Raw genomic sequence first — 19,634 nt, 5'->3', positions numbered from 1 at the left:
CTTTAGGCAAACAAGTCTCTGGCTTCTATTGGATGTGGTATTACCATTCCTTTATTGTTTAAGTTTCTAGACTTCCCATTCTGTAATTTAGAAACATTTTTTCTTTTGTAAATACATTCTTAGATAAAAAGCTAAATGCCTTACTTGCCTTTCCATTCTGTAATTTAGAAACATTTTCTCTTCTGGAAATACATTCTTACATAAAAAAGTTCACTGCATTACTTGCTTCCCACAGTTTATTTATCCACACTAACATGTTAGTATTGCAGTTTCTCCACCTCTCAGTGTCTTTCTCACCGTTTTTGCTTCTGTGCATGGAAGATTACATGTTGAACCTAGACCAAAGTAGTCCATCCTGTCTGGATTTGATTCAAGAACTGCATATATTTATATTGTTTGGAATTGTTCACTGAATAGGGATTGTTTGTGGAAGTCAAACTTCTGGTTGTCAAAAAATATATAAAACTGAAAAGTGAGATGAGATGCAATTAGCTACTTCTACAACACAAATGTTTTTCCCCTGGGTTAGAATTATTGATTTATGTAGCTAGTTGGAAAGTACTATAATGGTTTGAATAAAGAGAGAAATACAGGAGTATTTTGTGCTAAGGTGTTTTGGTTGGTCAAGTTTCGCTTCAAGGAGTTTGTGCTGTTGTAAATAGGATTAGTTATTCCTTGTCCAAAGAAAAACAAGAATTAAATGATATTCTGGAGGAGAATTTCAGTTGGAAAATGTATGAGCTGCAATAGTCTAAACTTCATCGAAAAATGCATTAGGAATTAAGCTTATCATTTCTTGAAAAATTTGGAATTAAAGATAAACCCAAGAAGAAGGCTCATAGTGAAAAGGAGCCCCGGATGAAGCACCATCATAGCTGTTTAAAGAATCAAATGCATTCATCATCCAGGAAACAATCAGATTTAGAAAATGTCACTGCAGAAGGGGAAAAGGGGAAGACTAGTAGACAGAAATCTTGATGTTGTAGTATAGCCTCATAAATTGAGCAAATGGAATTAAAGTCTAAAATAGCATGTGTTAAAGTAGAAAAAGATGCAGAAAGAAAGTTATTTTCTGTTATTGTCTTTCATTAGTATAAATACATTCAGTACTTGTAATTAATCCATTCACACGAAAGGTTTTCATTTCATTTTTCCTCTGCTTCTATTCTGTGTTCATCAGAAAATTGACATGGTATCAGATTGAAAATCATTCTTGCTTCTGCAAATTCATCTTCTCATCTCTAAATCTTTGAATTCTTGAAATCTGCATTACAAAATTCTGCTTGAGAATTTTTGTAGTTGTCTTCTTCGTCTTCTTTCATTTCTTGCACTTTCTTGAATAGATTCCCGAAATGGATTCTACCAATTCTGCCACTTCTCCTCGCTCTGTCATAGATTATTCCTCTACTCCTTATTATCTACATCCAAATGACAATCCTGGTGCCCTCCTCGTATCAGAAATTTTTGCTGGAGATAATTACATTGCATGGAGTCAATCAATCACCATAGCATTGACTGTCAAGAACAAGGTGGCATTCATTAATGGTTCGATTGCTGCTACTCCTGCTGATCAACTTGTTCTTCATACTGCTTGGCTGCGTGTTAACAATTTGGTACTTTCTTGGTTAATGAATTCCATTTCTAAAGAAATAAGGCATAGTTTGCTTTATGTTGCCTCGGCTGTTGATCTTTGGAATGAGTTAACAACCAGAAACTTAAGGAGTTAAAAACCAGAAACTTAAGAAGTGATGGTTCAAGAGTTTTTCACTTTAAAAAATCTCTAAGTAGAATAACTCAGGGTTCTTTATCAATCATTGAATACATTCAATACTTGTAATTGATTCATTCAATCCATTCACGAAAGGTTGTCATTTCATTTTTCCTCTGCTTCTATTCTGTGTTCATCAGAAAATTGCTTGATGTTGACGAAAAGGAAAGAGAAGGCAGAGGGTATTGTGATTCAAGTCATCACAATGGGATTGAGTCACACTTCAAGCGCCACAATGTTGCTCCCAAACTTTCAGAGGAAGAGCGGGCTACTAGGCGGTATGAGATGCAAGTGGATGCTGAACTGCATGAAGAGCAAAGATGGAAACGTTTGAGGAAGGCTGAGGAGGACGATGGGTGAGAAACTACCCATGCCAGCTTATCTAGCGGCAGAAATTTCTTGGATGCTGCTCAGAAAAGTATCAATCGTGCTGAAAAAGGGGGAAGCTGGGTAGGTCTGCAGTTGATTGCTGCCTATCCTGAATAGTTTTAGCTGATAACTCCAGGTTTGCTTCTCCGCCTTGGCCCCCCTGCACATGGGATATCTCTCAAGTATTAGCTTTGAACCGTGTATTGAAATATGAATAGGGCGAAGTGATAATCGCATTCTTTCGCAATTTACTTCTCCTTAGGGGCTAATACCTTCCAGTAATACCTGGCTTGAAAATGAGGTGCCAATTACTGACATCTCCAGGTGTAAATGTTATATAACACTCGCCATGTGTGTGTTCTATCACATTTACAAATTAAGGATGACAATGAAAATTCAACCACTCCTTAAGGAATCGATTGGTTTGTTCTGTATCCATTATTGTGGACCCAATTGGTAATGGTGTAGGATGTTGATCGCAGACCTAACACACTAATTGGACCCAAGTTTCATGTAACCGTCATTAAAGGTGGACAAGAAATGGTTATAAGTTCGAACTATGATAATGTTTCGTTCGAACATAAATCATACGATGTTGTTTTTCAAGGGTTACATGTGAACATATAAAATGTTACATTCGAATGGTTCATGTACATTCGAACTTTAACCCACTTACGTTCGAACATGTAAATTATTCGTTTTAACGTTCAGGTAATAGTCATTAACGTTTGAACATGAACTGTTTTAAAATTAAAAATGAAATTTCAAATTAAAAAATATTGAGAATTGAATTAATAAAAAAAAATACTAGATATATTAAATGATATTATTCATTCCATAAAGTATTAAAAAAGTTGTAAAATATGAGTAAAAACTTTATTCATTTCATTACATAAAATTACACTAGATAACTAGATTTTTTATTCATTATTCATTAACAAATAGAATTTTTTTTGTCCATTTCACTAGATATTGTTCATTACGTGAAGTTTAAAATTAAAAATAGAATTTCAAATTAAAAAAGATTGATAATTGAAATACAACAATACTAGATATATTAAATGATATTGCTAATTACATAAAGTATAAAAAAATAGCAAAATATAAATTAAAACTACAAGAAAAGTGCAAAAGAAGTCGGTTGAAGTTGTTTACATAAGTATGTTGACCTTTTCAAAAGTTTTGCCACCCCAAAAGTTAAGCTGCATTAATTGCGCCACTCCAAAAGTTATGCCACGTTAAAGGAATCTAATTTTAGGAACTGCTGATGGGACACATCTCCCTGACACAAGGCATGGGCAACTAACCCAAGAAATGGGGTATAAAAGGTAATTCCCAAGTACTAGGAACTCTCTCTGAACTCTATATTCACTGGCACAAAACTCTAAGATAATAATGACTTTGTCATAGAAGACTCCATGGCCACCACCACGACCCCCGTCTAGCAGTGTTTTCTTTGTATTTGCAGGCTCTAAATTGAAGACCCAAGTTGCTGAGAGCCTGACCCAAAGTTGTGCAAAACACGATGTTAACAGTGATGCCATATGTGGGATCTTCATAGACTTCACGTATCCTTTGTATGCTTGCGAGAACTCATTCTTAGACAACCTGGGGACAAGAGGAAGCAATGTCAATGAACATGGAAGCCAAATTAGCTGCCATGGACTAGCTAGTGGGAAAAGCTAACTGTTCAGGTGGATACCCTACGAAAAGATAACAGGTTGATCAAGGGAACCACCAATGAGGCAAGGAATGACGTGGAACCCAGCAATAGTGAGCATGGTGGGTCCAGAAACTCCAGCGAGGAGGGTCACACAGAGGAGGAAATGATGAACATGCAGAACGATTTGTGTAACCTTAAGGGAAAATACGAGGAGATGGCAAGAAAGATGGGGACCTCGTCATTAATGGACCAACTACTCGCCAACATGGGCCTGCCCTACAGCAAGGAAGTGATCGCGGTGCCCCTACCACCAAAGTTTCAGGTCCCTTTCATGGAAACATATGATGGGAACCATAGACCCACTCGAGCACCTGAAAACCTTCAGGGCACACATGATCCTGCACTGTTTCCCAGGGGAAGTGTGCTGTAGAGCCTTTCCGCTGACTTTGAAAGGACTAGCGAGAGTGTGGTTTGGGTCCCTGATGCTGGGGTCCATAGACAGTTTCGGAGAACTGGCTCATCTATTCCTTGCTCAGTTTATGGCGAGCAAGAGAAGAAGGCGTCCTATGGGATGCCTCACCATCAAACAAGGGGAGGACAAAAGCCTGAAGGCATACTTGTCCAAATTTAACAAGAAGTGCATGACGACTGATGGCCAGGACGAGAAGATAACCCTGGCAGTGCTCCTAGGAGGAGTATGGCCTTGGTCCCAGTTCAAGGCAGAGCTGGCAAGAACGACTCCCGCGACACTAGGGCAGTTCATGGATCAGGTTGACAACTTCAATGCCAGGAACACACTCCAAGCTCTGACCAAACCAAGGAGGAGAGAACTAGAGCGAGTGGACAGTAACTCAAGGCAAGGTTGAGGCGGGATGAAAAATGACCACCCCACCCATGTGAGTGCGAGGGGGCAGGGTAGCACCCCTAGTACAAATCATTTTCCGATTTGTAGATAGCCTAAAAATCATATTCAAAAGGTTATTTTCCCTACTCCATTGTTAAGTACGCAAGTTAAGAACAGAGCACATAATAATTATGCATGTAATTTAGCCTTTGCAAAACATTGAAATGTCCCTCTTTGTTGCCAACTGGCCCAACTCATTTGCATTTTAAGCTTGAAAGTCATTTTTGTGGAAAGGATGTTGTTGTTTAATTACTTATTCTTTGCATTCCTGACTGATTACGGAGTCGCCACAATCGTACATCGGAATCCTCTTTGATAATGCTCTATAATATTCTGTAGTTTTGAAATAAGAAGAAATTCGGGTAGTAGAAGTTTTATATGCTCACATAATGTATCATACTAGTTGAAAGTATTATTCTATTTTTGAGTCAGTGTGTAGAGAACTATTTTCGAGTCAGTATTTTTAAAATAAAAACTATTTATTATCATTTTAATTATTACTTTTTATCATATTTCTTGATACATTATTAAACGATTCAAAAGCTAGACAATTGTTATAAATTTTTTTATTTATTTATAAGTTATTTGGTGTTACGTCATAAATGGTGGAAATGATGATATTTATAGATCAGACTTTGAATAATATTTTTATTTCTTAAAACAAGTTGCAGGACCTTTTTTTTCCCACCCAATAATTATTTTTTAATTTTAAAATTTCAACTTTTCAACTTTTTTGCTAATAATTACATAGTCATTATAATTTTTTAAATTTTTTCAAAAAAATAATTTAATTTTTTTAAATTCTAAAACAAAAAATTATATTACAAAATTATATTACAAGAATATCAAGTATATAACTGGGTCCTCCACTTCAATGCGTCGGTGACTTCTCTCCTGCTAGCTGCTGCTGTGGTTGGCAACAATTATTGTTCTCCAAGACTATCTTGTTCTTATTGTTAGGAGAACAGTAATTGTCGTTTTGCTCGAATACAAAATGAAGTGAAAAGAAACTCCAAAGTGATCTCCTTCATTGGTGATCTCATCCCACCACTCGAAGGCACCACGTGGAAAACACAACAGCCACACTTCATCTGATTCCCAATCTTCACTACCGAGGTCTCCGCAAAATGGAGCCAATCAACCATTGATACAGACCCTCATTGAGATGTAAGAACTGGGCAACGGTCCCAAAGCTTCCCGTTTCAAAACAATACCGATAACCAAACCTGCTAACTTGGCTTTTTTAGGTGGAGGCACTCAGAAACACATCTCATGATTCTCCCTACTTGTATGGATAAACCATCTTGGTAAATTCCCTCCTCTAACTTTAATTGTAGTTATCATTTTTCCACAAAATCTATATAATATAGGAATCATCATACTTAAATTATCGATGAACGATTTGCCACCACTACTTGTATTCATTTGTCGAAGCCCCTTGCAATCCTTCAATACAAGGAATCGCAAATTGGTAAATCTAGTGATACATGCAGGGAGGCTAAGGAAATTGTTACATGATAGATCTAATAATTTTAGCATGGAAAGGCAATGAAGACTCTTGAGGAAATCAACTTCTGCTAGATTACAGTAAGAGATTTTCAATATTTCCAAAGTTGGAAACCCAACAGAGAGGCTCATACCTTGAGTTTTGTTTCTCTTTGACCAAGCCAGCCAGCCCGAACTTGTAGATGATGATGATGACGGTTCTGGAAACTTTCCAAGGTTTGTGCAACACCTTTAACGTGGCAACTTAGAAATGCTTCTAGGGAGATCTCTAAAGTTCTTGCATGACCGTACTGTTATCCTTTCAAGCCCAATGAGATATTCAATTGGTGAAGGGAATTCTTGAATGGGACTGTTTATAAAATTAATTTCCCTTAAACGATGCATTTCTACCACAATATCTAGAAATCTGTCCATACTTGTGCCCGTTAAAACATATAGGCTTTCAAGACATGGCAACTTCAGGCTAGGAAGACGTCTAAGTTTAGAGCAGTTTATAACATCCAAACGAAACAGTGTTTTTAGAAATCCAACGGATTCATGAACCTCACTAAATTGTGACAGCCTAGAAGATCCAAACTCTCAAGATTTTCCATCATTGAGACATCAGGGATGAACGTCAAGTATTCACGGCAAGAAAAATTTATTACTCTCAGATTTTCACAAACCTGGAAAGAAGGACCAATGTATCAGCTTCCAAGAATTACCCATATAATTTTTTTTACAAGTAACTTTTTTTAAAATTAAAATTGATCTAGCATCTAAATTCTTATTTTAAAATCCAGAAAAGAGATACGAAATTTAGATCATAACTTCACCTTTATTCCTTCAAATTGCTTGATTTTACTCTGACACATGTTGAGAACAACAAGTTTCTAAAGACTAAAATTGGACGGCAGAGATGGTGACGAATATCCAGTGGTAGGGCCAGAGATCACTATTGTATCCCGTGGTAGGGCCAGAAGTCACTATTGTATCCCGTGACAAGGCTAGGGGTCACTATTATATCCCGTGACAGGGCAAGATATTAGAGTAAAACAAAATCAGAATCACTTTATCAAAACCAGAATCAGAGTTAGAACAGAATTAGAAAGTCATGACAAAGGTTTTTCAGATACCACTTCATATCAAAACAGAGTACTGAAATAAATTCAGATCATTTCACATTTTCAAAAACAGATTCAAAACATCTTCACATCACATGCACACATTTTCATAAATTTCATATTCGCTCTTTTTGCATAGTTCAGAAAATAGAATGCACAAAAGTAGCTCATGTCTACACCAATCATGACGGAAAATACTTTTATTATACAGATTTTATGTATATGCAGAACACATAATTGAGGCTATTTTCAGATTTCTTTCCAAAAACAAATGTGATACCCCGTATTTACGTATATTTTTATTAAATGATTATTTAAATTATTATAATTAGTGGTTCTTTTATTTGAAATTAAATGTGTTTCTCGTTATATTGTTTTATGATTTTTCTAAGTTGTGAGATTGAAATAATGTGTTTTCTTGATATTAATAATTATTTCGCATTTAAATTAATCTCTAGCTTGAATTTTTTTATCGTTGGGTTTTAACTATTTTATTTTATTAATATTGAGTTGTAGTGTTTTTATTTTGTTTTTATTTATTTTATTGTGCCTTTTTATTTTAAATCAGTTTATTGTTGGATTTTATTATTTTATTTTACTAAGTCACTCCGTTTAAATTATTTAATTTAAATTTGCCGTTTTAGAATATATTTCGTTGGATCAGTTTTGAGACCCAGATTGAAAACATTGGATTTCATTTCTTTCCATTCCTTTTTCTTTTTCCCTTTTCTTTTTCCCTCTCTCTTTCTTCTTCTTTTTTCTTCTTTTCTTTTTCTTTTTCTCCTCCCTATTTTTGCCCCCAGCCCGTGCAAGCCCTCCCCTCTCCTTCCCATCCATTTTCTTCCGTCTTTCCAGTGCACCGCTGCACGCCGGCGTGGCCACCACTACCTAGCCCACCACCTTCCCCTCACGCTGGCAACCTCACCCACCCCAGCCACCAACCCCACACCTCATCCTTCTCTCTCCTAGCCGTGTAGAGCCCGAAATGGCCATGAATTTCTGGGCCGTCGTGCCCCAACCCAACGGCGCAACCACCAGCACCATATTCGCTCTTTTCGCATAGTTCAGAAAACAGAATGCACAAAATTAGCTCATGTCTACAGCAATCATGACGGAAAATACTTTTCTTATACAGATTTTATGTATATGCAGAACACATAATTGAGGCTATTTTCAGATTTCTTTTAAAAAAAAAATGTGATACCCCGTATTTACGTATATTTTGATTAAAGGATTATTTAAATTATTATAATTAGTGGTTCTTTTATTTGAAATTAAATGTGTTTTTAGTTATATTGTTTTATGATTTTTTTAAGTTGTGAGATTTAAATAATTTTTTTTCTTGATATTAATAATTATTTCGCATTTAAATTAATCTCTAGCTTGAATTGTTTTATTGTTGGCTTTTAACTATTTTATTTTATTAATATTGAGTGGTAGTGTTTTTATTTAGTTTTTATTTATTTTATTGTGCCTTTTATTTTAAATCAGTTTATTGTTGGATTTTATTATTTTATTTTACTAAGTCACTATGTTTAAATTATTTTATTTAAATTTGCCATTTTAGAATATATTTCGTTGAATCAGTTTTGAGAACTAGATTGAAAACACTGCACGCTGGCATGGCCACCACTGCCGAGCCCACCACCTTCCCCTCACGCCGACGACCTCACCCACCCCAGCCACCACCCCTACACCTCATCCTTCTCTCTCCTGGCCGTGTAGAGCCCGAAATGGCCATGAACTTACTGGGCCGCCGTGCGCCACCCAACGGCGCAACCACCACCACCATAGCTTCCCCCCTCATTAGCCAACATCCTCCACCAAACTCAACCCCTAACTCACCGATGTTCACCACCACGAAGCCCACCAAGACCCACGGCTTTTCCTCCGTTCTACCGTCGTGCGCCACTGTGCCACCTCACCGCCACCACCATCGGTTTCCCCTTCCACTGGTGACCTTCCCTAGCCAATCTCATGCCCCACCGTGACCCCTAGCCGTCACACTCTCCCACGGCCTTTCTCCACCTTTCATAGCCGATCTTCACTGTGCGCCACCTCCCGTGGCCACCAACCACCACTATTAACTTCACCAACACCCCTAAGCCCTACCCTAGCCTTCCCTAGCCTTCGTTTGCCTTTGTCCAAATTTGGATATTTTGAGACCCACGACCATAGTGCATTTTGCACTGTAACGTTGCCTTTCCACAGCCTTTTTGCAGTTCATTGATCCCTCAGAAATTATTTTATAGTGCTGTAAGTATTTTCCGAACAACTCTTGTGATTTAAATATATTTATGCTTTAGCAAATCATCTGTGATTGGTTTGTTGTGCTGGATTGAGTCCGATGAGTTTGGGGGTCGTTTGGAATGGAGGACGGAGTTGTTTGTTGATTGGATGATGTTGGGTTTGTTGGATATCTTTGTGACCTGTCGCATGCATTGCATAGTGCATGCATGATCATGTTTGTAAAATGAAAAATAGATTTTCCCATAGTGCATGCATATTCATGGATATGAATGAAAAATTGGGTTTTCGTGTGAAAGTAGTGAATTTTTTGGTGCATGTGTATCACGACCCCAAGCAAAGATGGGGCATTATCTCGGTGGAGTTCCTTTGATCACTCGTGAGCGCAATATACTAAGTGACGTCTCCTGAGTTGTCGCTGGGCGACAAAAGGATCGGACGGGATGGTAACGCTCTCGTGCTGACTTCACAGCCCTTATACTGGTGAGGGCTAAAGGATGCTTGGCTACGAATGCGCTGGGTGCGGAATTGGGCATTGCTCGTTACAAAATCACATGCATGGTCGTTACCCATGGTGTAATGAAGGGAGTCAGGGTGTGCGGATGGTCCCTAGGGGAGACCATGGTGCATACGAATTAAAATTGGATATTGGTTTTAATAACGGATATTTGGCCATTTTCTTGGAAAATTGCGAGATTGGATTAATGGATTTTTATATTGGGCCATTTTCTAGAAAAATGGCGGGACTGTTGATTTGGATTGGATTTTTGGGCCAAATGAGATTTTTGGCGTGCGTGAAAAAATTATTCTTTTCGAGAAAATGATGATTTTTGGGTCTCATGCATATGGCATCATATTCAAGCATTTTGTTTGGCATGAATGTATTTTTATCTCTGCGTTTGTTTGGATGATTACTTACATGCGGTACCATTTCTTAGTATCATAAATTTTAATGTAGATGATGAGGAGGCCAAGCTTGAGGATGCGGCTCTGCCGGAGAGTTGATTGGGTGCCTCTTGCTTGTATATGTTGGAAATTATTTTCTTACTTTTAAATTATGTATTTAGTTTATGACTTTTTTACCAGTTAATTGTAATTTTTTTTAGTACGCTTATGTTTAAGCGAATTTATATTTTAAACAATTCTGGTACTTAGTAGACTGGCTTTTATTATCTGTTGCATTGTTTTGTTGTACACGTGTTGCATGTACACACACTTGGTACTTAGCGATGGGATGCGTGACCAGTGTTGTCATCATCCCGATGCCTCGATTTCCACGTGTCCGTACATGGGAGTTGGGGGCGTCACAACAAATATGCATATTTTCAAAATCAACCTCATTTCATATCTTTTATGTAAAGTCTAGTATAGGAACCCCGCTTACCTGAAATTCTTAGTCTTTCAAAAATTCTTCACAACAGTGCTCAATGAATAATCAATCGTCACCTATAGAAAATCATATAACTTCAATAAATCTCCAATTGAACATATAACTTGTAATCGCATCCGAAATATTCAAATCGCCTATTTTAATTCATCATAAACTTAAATTTCTCTTAACCCAAAAATATTATCACTTCCCAAATTCCTCAATATCCAACTTAATCTCTTACTATAGTATTAAATTCCAACTCACCTACTATCCAGTTCTAACTATAAAATATCAAAATCACTACAAGTAGAAAAGTAGAAAATCACAATTTTGGTTAGATCAAAAATATTCTTTTAAAAGGATTCAAAATAAAAATATTTGTACTTACTGTTCACTTTAAAAAAATTCATTTTTAAAATATATATATCTATACTTCTAAATAATATAATTCAACTCTATATTTTGTTTGCTTTATAAGCTATATACTTAATAAAATAAATAAATACATAAATAGATAAATAAATAAAAGTTAAAAACTCTATAAAATGAGCACTAGACGTATAAACATAAAAAATCACCTAAATGGATGTTTTAGGAAAATAAATTGGGAAGTTAAACAAAAAGATTTACAAACAAAATTTCTAAAACATAAAAGAACCCAAACATACGTAAAACTAGGCTAACTAAGAGGGTTGGATCTAGTGTGATAGGGACAATGAAACAGCAAAACAAGTGACTGTGTCTTACGGCTAGACGATGGCGAACGAGTGGCAAATGGCGATGACGCTAGACCTTCGTCACACAAGGGGCTGAGAGCACAACCCATGCTTTATTTCGGGGGTAGAAAAATAGAGGCTTAATGGCAGTGGAGAGGGAATTGAAGGTTGTTTGGTGGTTGAGTGGGTGGAGAAGTTGGGCTGTGGTTCAACGGGAAGGGGGCAATGCTATGTTTTTATGCATGCAAAACCGGGGTTGTTGTGGTGGATAAACGTGCATTGAGGTGGTGACCAAGAGAAGGTACACTGGCGTAACCTGTGTGGTGTTTCCGACGTGTAGGGTGCTGTGGAGGAGCAGGGTAGTGATTTTCCATTCGAGTTGCTACTAGGAGAGGGAGTGGAGCTGCCATTTGGAAGGGCTCATGTGTAGTGGTTGTGCAGTGGTGTTGCGGTTTCGCGTTGGCTAGGCAACGAGGGGTAGGGCAGTGTTGTGGTGGCTAGGCTATTTTCATGGTGTTTCCGAAGATGGGCACGGCTGGAGTGGTGAACTCTTAAGGAGTTTGGGTGGCTGAGGTTCCGTGCATGGACTGAGCAGTGGGTACCTTAAGGTGGTGCAGCGGCAACCCTAGTTTAGAGGAAGAAGATGAATACGAGATCTAACGTGTACGTGTTCTATATATAATGGGGGGTTTTCAGTGAAAATGAATTTGTCCACTCAAATTTCTCAAAATATTAAATGAATTTTTGGTAAACAAAAACTCCAACCTGAAACAAGTGCAATAGAAGAAGAAGAAGAAATAGAAGAAAACCTAAAGAATCTCAGCAGGCAGCCAACGTCGGTTTCAAGCTTCATCTTCTCGTCCTTGAGAAATCCTAAAATCTTTGCCATCTTCTCCATTTGTTGCAGATTTCCGGTGAGATTTTTTATATTGGCAATTGCAGATTCTCCTTACAAAGTAATCAATGCTTAAATTTTCATGAACAAGTAGCACCAAAGATTAATGCTTTGTTTAAGGTAGAATGACAACCACAACTTCTCCCTTTCCTTTGACCTTGGGGTTGGGGCCGGGTGGGGGCACCTTCCAAAGGAAAACAACACTCCAGACAGCTATGTGCTGGACGTTCCTACGCACCCAATTTATCTTCTAAGTTGTGTTTCTGATGTCATTTCTAAATTAATAGAGAGAAATCAATAAAAAAAAATATTAATAGTCTAATATAGACTGTAGTTATACTAAATCACGATAACTAATACTAATATATAACTATATTAATAATCTACTATTAATACTAATATACTATTATATAATTTATAATTAATACTTATATAGTTATATTAAATCACTGATTCACCATAACTAATATTACTAATATATAGTTATATTAATAGTCTAATACTATTATAATTTATATAGTTATACTAATCATATTAAGTTAATAACTAAATCACTATAAGTATAACTATATATATTTGGTATAACTATAAGTATTTAATGTATAACTATAATATATAGTACTAGTATATATTAACATATTATAAAAGTTAAAGTATAAATCATAATATAGAAATTATAATATACTAAATCACTATAACAGTAAAACTAATACTAATATATAGCAATACTAATAGTCTACTATTAATATTATTATATATTTATACTAATTACTATAATACTAATATATAGCTATACAGTATACTTATATAATTGTACTAATACTATTAGTCTATTATACAGTCTAAGACTCTCAATTCTAATATAGGCTATATAGTTATAACTAATACTACTATTCATATTAATACTAATAATGTAGAGTATAATTATACTAACTATTGATTCAACATAACTAATATTACTATTATAATATAGTTATACTAAATTACTAATAGTCTAATACTAATACTATTATATAACTATATTAATTATAAATTCATAATAATTAAATCATTATAAGTCTATAACTATATATATTTAGTATCAATGTATTATTATATTCTTTAATGTATAACTATTAAATATAATATATAGTACTAGTATATATTAATATATTAACATATTATAAGAGTTATAGTATAAATTATAATATATCATATATGTACAAATTTATAATAGTATTAGTATAGTTAACTTAATATGCAATATGTTAGTTAACAAGATTCTTCTCTTAGGTCAAAATTCTCTAATTGGGTTTTCATTTACTTTTCTATTAATTACTTGAACTCTATAAATTCTACTACTTGCTAGCTTTAACAAGCAGCTCTAGTTAAAGGCTTAAGTAACTTCAATTTTTTTAGATAATTTTTCTTGTTCTAAAATATTGTTAAATATTCTGTACATAAAGAGAAGGAAAGGGAAAGAGCATGTATCTCCTATAACGCTTCCTACCAAAAATCCATCAACTCGTTTTAGAAAATAAAAGTAAACTATTATATAGTCATTATAATTTTTCTAAAATTTTAAATAAAAACACAAAAGTAATTCAATTTTTTTAAATTCTAAAACAAAAAATAATATTACAAAATAATATTTCAAAAATCAAAAAAATGTCTGTCTTGTACACATCTAAATAATTTTTCTGCTAGTTGTTGCTGTAGTTGGCAACAATTATCGTTCTCCAAGATAGCTATCTTATTGTTAGGAGAACGGTAATGCCGGATCACTCTTGGATCATCATCATCCATGTTGTCGTTTTGCTCGAATACAAAATGAACTCCCAACTTGTCATTATATTTATCACACTCCACAAATGGTACTGTCCGTCCATCAATTTGAAATGAAACTACAAAGTGATTCCCTTCATTGGTGATCTCATCCCGCCACTCGAGGGCACCACGTGGAAGGCACAGTACTCCATCTAATCCCAGTTCATTTTTAACAAAGACACCGTATTGGCTACGGGAGCTTATTGACGACCATTAATAATAATGATAGACACCGTCAAAAAGTAGAGAGTGCGCCACAGCACAAAAGCTTGCCGTTTCAAAGCAACACCGATAACCAAACCTGCTAACTTGGCATTTTTAGGTGGAGGCACTCGGAAACACATCTCATTCTCCCTAGTTTGATGCCGAAACCATTTTGGTAACTCCCCTCCTCTAATTTTAATTGTAGTTATCATTTTTCCACAGAATCTATATAATATAGGAATCATCATCGTTAAATTATCGATGAAGGATTTGCCACCACTACTTGCATTCTTTTGTTGAAGCCCATTGCAATGCCACAATGTAAGGGATCGCAAATGGGTAAATCTAGTGATACATGATGCAGGGAGGCTAATGAAATTGTTTCCTGATAGAGATAATTCTTCTAGCGTGGAAAGGCAATGAAGACTCTTGAGGAAATCAACTTCTTCTAGATTACAGTAAGCGATTCTCAACGTTCTCAAGGCTGGAAACCACCCAACAGAGAGGCTCTTATCTTGAGTTTTGTTCCCCTTCGACGAAGCCAGCCAGCCCAAATTTGTTGATGATGATGACGACGATTTTGGAAACCTTCCAAGGTTTCTGCAACCCCTAAGATCAAGATACCTGAGACGTGGCAACTTAGAAATGCTTCTAGGGAGATCTCTAAGGTTCTTGCATGACGTTATTGATATCCTTACAAGCCCAATGAGATATTCAACTGACAAAGGCAGTTCTTGAATGGGATTGTTAGAAAACCAAATTACATCTAAACGAGGAATTTCTCCAACAATATTTGGAAATTTCTCCAGACTTGTGCACCCATCAAGTTGTAGGATTTGAAGACGTGGCAACTTCAAGTTAGGAAGGCGTCTAAGTTTAGAGCAATCGCTAACACCCAAAACAGACAGTTTGTTTAAAATTCCAACAGATCGATGAACCTCAACTAAATTGCAACAGCCCTCAACTTTCAAACTCTCAAGATTTGCCATCACTGAGACATCAGGGATGCACGTCAAGTATTCACAATAAGAAAAATTTATTTCCCTCAAATGTTCACAAACCTGGAAAATAAAGGTGAAAGGAACAATATTGTATCAGCTTCCAAGAATTACCAATCTGAATTCTTATTTTAAAATCTAGAAAAGAGATAAGATATTTACCTTTATTTCTTTGAATTGCTTGATTTTACTGTGACTCATGTTGAGAGTAACAAGTTTCTGAGGATGAAAATTGGACGGCAGAGATGGTGATGGGTATCCATCCCAATCAAGCAATATTAGCTCATTAGACAAACTTTTAGGACTATTTGAAAAGCGTGCATGACGGATTATAAGCAGTCTAAGCCTTTTCATTCTTGTAAAGGCTCTAGGATTCAGCAAAATATCTTTTTGCCCGAACAAATCTAGCTTTATGCCTTGAATTGCATTGTAAGTTCCCTAAAAAGTCATAGAACAAGTGGACTAAAAAATATTAGGACTCAATTGATAGAAGAAAAATGATAAAATGATAAAATTGATAGAACAAGTGGACTATAGTGCTCTTACCGTATTTTCCATAAGAACACGGAGAATATCCTCATGAGACCATAATCGGCTTCGCTTTCCTGGTTCGTCGAGAGATTCTTGATGAACAATATTCCTACCCATCAATTGTATCATGTCATGTATCTGCAATTGGTCGTATTGATCAACATTCACCAAAGATCTTTCAATGAGAACTTGTATTCCATGAACTGCATGAAAATTGCTTGCTTCCAAAAATTTAGTTACATCATCTTTGTTTTCTCCCTGAAAGAAACACGCAATATCAAGGAAGATAGCCTTCTCATTGTCCTCCAGTGCATCAAAACTTATCTTAAGTATTTCATATATCTTTTTATTAAGTCTACTTTGTAATTTACGTATTATGCTTTCCCATACAAGTTTGCTTCCACCACATAGGAGAGGTGCCAGCACCACTAGAACCTGGGGAAGGCCCTTGGCGTACTGAACCACACGATCCGTGAGCTTCTCATACCCTTCTTCAGGATAAGATTTATTGAATACATTCCAACTAAGAAGTTGAAGAGCATCAGCCTTACGTAGTCCTTGGACCTTGTATTTTCTTTCTACCCGGCCATGGTAATCTAGAACACATTGATCTCTAGTTGTAATAATGATTCGACTTCCTGGACCAAACCAACTCTTATCTCTTGCTAATTTTTCAAGTTGTTCCACCTCATTGACATCATCAAGAACTAAAAGAACTTTCTTATGGCAGAGCCTCTCCTTTATTACAGTAATTCCTCTATCCACACTTCCCACGTTTAAGTTGGTATTCATGCCCAATATCTCAGATAGAAGTGTTTCTTGTAATGGAACAAGGCCGGACCGGTTTGTAGTTTCTCGGACGTCAGCAAGAAAGCAGCAACTTTGAAATTGATGAGCAAAGGAGTTGTATACAACTTTTGCGATAGTGGTTTTACCTATTCCACCAATTCCATGGATTCCAACCATGCGAACGTCATCATTCCCAACACTCAACAACTTACTCATGGCCCTTATGTGAGAATCTAATCCGACTGGGTTCTTCGCAACATCTAAAAATGTGCGCTTCATTAATATACTTGATATCTCTTCTACAATGCGTTGGATAAAATCGGACTCATGCCTGCATGCCATTCAAACAGGACAATCTAGAAATCTTACTGTTACATATAAAAAGCATCTCAGGATCAATCTTGAAATTGCTAATTAAGAAGAATCTGATCAAGGCTTTCTTTAGTGCCACAAATATAGAGGAATTAAGAAATGAAAAGTAAAGCAGCTAGAAGGAATTGGAACCGATTAAGTGCAGTTACCATAAAATCAGAGAGAAATGAAAAAGAGGAGAGAGACCTCTTTGGTTACACCTCATGTATTTGATATCAATGCTTGCATTAAAAAAAACTAAAAGCGTACCCATTGTTCAAATGCCAACCGGACAAATTGGCCGCTTCTTTGAGAGCCACCTTCCACGTCAACACCCTTTGTATATCATCCTTGAATTTCTTTTCATGCATATCCATCACTTCTCCAAACTGTTTCCGCACATATGAAGGATCCACATCGTAGAAAATGGGTTGAACCATTTGGCCGATCGATTTCCGACACTTGAGAACCTTGACAAGTTCATCTAAGCACCACGTGGAAGTGGCGTAGTTCTTAGAGAAGATGATGATGGAAATTTTAGATTGTTCAATGGCTTCCAAAAGTGCTAGGGAGATTTCGTCTCCCTTCTGAAGATCCACGTCATCTCTGAAGGTTTTGATCCCCTTTTCAATGAGAGCGTGATGTAGATGACCGGTAAAGGTATTGCGGGTATCTTCCCCTCTGAAACTCAGAAACACATCATGAATCCAAGGATGGGAAGAAGAAGGGGAGGTGAAGGAGACATTTGTGATGGCCATGGAAGAGATTGAAATCTTGGTAGCTTCTTTGAAGGAAGAAGGGTCACGAGTTATTGAGTGGAGAGAGATATGTGAGAAAGGAGCTTTATATTAAGGAAGTGGATCAAAATGGTTTGAGTGGGTCACTGTCACTGTGTAATTAAACTCTCATGAAATTTCCTAGGCATTACCAATGAAGCTGCTACTTTCAAACTGATCAGCAATTTTCTTCTTCTTTGTCAAAAAAGGGTATGCATTACGCGTCGCTTCGAAGAAAAACTTGCCCTCAGTCTTTATCTCTCCCATCTCTCTGTCTTTCACGGAAGGATCCAACAAAGTTCACAACACTTGCTTTTTCTTTCTATAGCTTTTTCTCCCATTGCTTGGAAAATAATGACCCCCCGAAAGGATCCAACAAAGTTCACAGCACGTCTTTTCTTTTTGAATACCTTTCATTACATTTCTTTCACCGAAGGATCCAAGAAAGCTCACAACACTTGCTTTTTCTTTCTATAGATTTTTCTCCCTTTGCTTGGAAAATAATGACTCCCGTAAGAATCCATGGTTTCTTTAGTGAGTACCCCACACGTGTTTTCTTTTTGAATACCTTTAATAGACAATTTGTTGCTTGCAGGAATAATTGAAAAAGAGGCCAGAGACACTCAATTGGGTCAACTCAGAGTTAAGAACGTGTGACGCACATAAAACAAGGAAGAATGGATGTTTGTTCCCATGGAGAAGCTTGGGAATCACATGATTTACTTCAGGCTATAAGCTTTGATGTAGTCGTTCAGTATAATTTGTAGCGGTAAAGCCACTTTTATGGACTTTTATGGGTCAAAAATGGTGGCTAGTTGAGCTTGCATTCACATTTGCTTCCGCCATCTTCCACTTGCTTCCGCTATCTTCCACTGCCACCTTTATGGGTCAAAAATGGTGGCTAGTTGACAACCTACATCAAGCTTGCGTTCACATTTGTTTCCACCATCTTCCAGTTGCTTCCGCCATCTTCCACCTCCTTTAACTCCTATAAATACATGTTTTTGCTTTAAGAAACCTATCCCATTTTGAAAGAAAAATTTAGAGAAAGAGAGAGAGTTTTAGAGAGAAAAATAGTGAGGTTTCTCCTATATATTGTCTCTCCTTTTATAAGAAAGAGTGAGTTTTCTCCTTTTATAAGAGAGGGTATTGTCAATTGTGCTCTCCTTATTCAAGAGAGAAATTCTTGTAATCCTTTTGCTATAAGTGAAATTCTTCTACAATTGGAGTTCCTTATTATTTCTTTTATTCTTTCTCATTTCTACTTCAGTTGTAATTGTATGCCTCGTACCACAACCTCCTAACAGTGGTATCAGAGCATCAGGTTTATAGCCGGTTTTCGTGCTATAGTTAGATCCAGTTTGTGGAAAGGAGGCATCTTCAATAATGGCGACGAAGTACGAAATAGAGAAGTTCAATGGGAGTAATTTCTCATTGTGGAAAATGAGAATAAAAGCAATTTTGAGGAAAGATAATTGCTTGACAGCAATTGGAGATAGACCCGATGAGATCACTGACGACGGCAAGTGGAACGAGATGGATGGCAATGCTATTGCTAATCTGCACCTAGCACTAGCTGATGGAGTATTGTCAAGTGTGGAGGAGAAAAAGACAGCAAAAGAGATATGGGATACTC

General features: G+C 36.5%; 2 protein-coding genes across 2 annotated transcripts; one reads left to right on the top strand and one right to left on the bottom strand.

Annotated features, from left to right (window-relative positions):
* Nucleotides 1-1,095: 1,095 nt before the first annotated feature.
* On the top strand, nucleotides 1,096-2,409 carry LOC122276528. Its single transcript, XM_043086327.1, has 2 exons — nucleotides 1,096-1,613; nucleotides 1,934-2,409. Exons 1-2 carry the CDS (start codon nucleotides 1,353-1,355, stop codon nucleotides 2,126-2,128), a joined length of 456 nt encoding a protein of 151 aa, XP_042942261.1. The 5' UTR covers nucleotides 1,096-1,352; the 3' UTR covers nucleotides 2,129-2,409.
* An 11,941-nt stretch (nucleotides 2,410-14,350) lies between these two features.
* On the bottom strand, nucleotides 14,351-18,052 carry LOC122275342 (disease resistance protein RUN1-like). The gene is made up of 4 exons (XM_043084358.1): nucleotides 17,493-18,052; nucleotides 16,098-17,202; nucleotides 15,714-15,989; nucleotides 14,351-15,614 (listed from the first exon to the last, which is right to left on the bottom strand). The coding sequence occupies exons 1-4, from the start codon at nucleotides 17,978-17,980 to the stop codon at nucleotides 14,550-14,552; spliced, it is 2,934 nt and encodes a 977-aa protein (XP_042940292.1). The 5' UTR covers nucleotides 17,981-18,052; the 3' UTR covers nucleotides 14,351-14,549.
* Nucleotides 18,053-19,634: the final 1,582 nt, after the last annotated feature.

This window comes from Carya illinoinensis, chromosome 9 (assembly GCF_018687715.1).
Source record: "Carya illinoinensis cultivar Pawnee chromosome 9, C.illinoinensisPawnee_v1, whole genome shotgun sequence".
Classification (NCBI taxonomy): Eukaryota; Viridiplantae; Streptophyta; class Magnoliopsida; order Fagales; family Juglandaceae; genus Carya; species Carya illinoinensis.
The sequence above is the reverse complement of the archived record's forward strand: the minus strand, read 5'-3'. Positions and strand labels throughout refer to the sequence as shown.

Bases quoted from the DNA above. Each gene is read 5' to 3' on its own strand.
- LOC122276528 (XM_043086327.1), top strand. From the start codon at position 1,353: ATGGATTCTACCAATTCTGCCACTTCTCCTCGCTCTGTCATAGATTAT. The intron at 1,614-1,933 runs GTACTTTCTTGG...GTTGACGAAAAG, and splicing joins GGCTGCGTGTTAACAATTTG to GAAAGAGAAGGCAGAGGGTA.
- LOC122275342 (XM_043084358.1), bottom strand. From the start codon at position 17,980: ATGGCCATCACAAATGTCTCCTTCACCTCCCCTTCTTCTTCCCATCCT. The intron at 17,203-17,492 runs GTACGCTTTTAG...AATGGCATGCAG, and splicing joins GGTTGGCATTTGAACAATGG to GCATGAGTCCGATTTTATCC. The intron at 15,990-16,097 runs GTAAGAGCACTA...ATGACTTTTTAG, and splicing joins GTGTTCTTATGGAAAATACG to GGAACTTACAATGCAATTCA.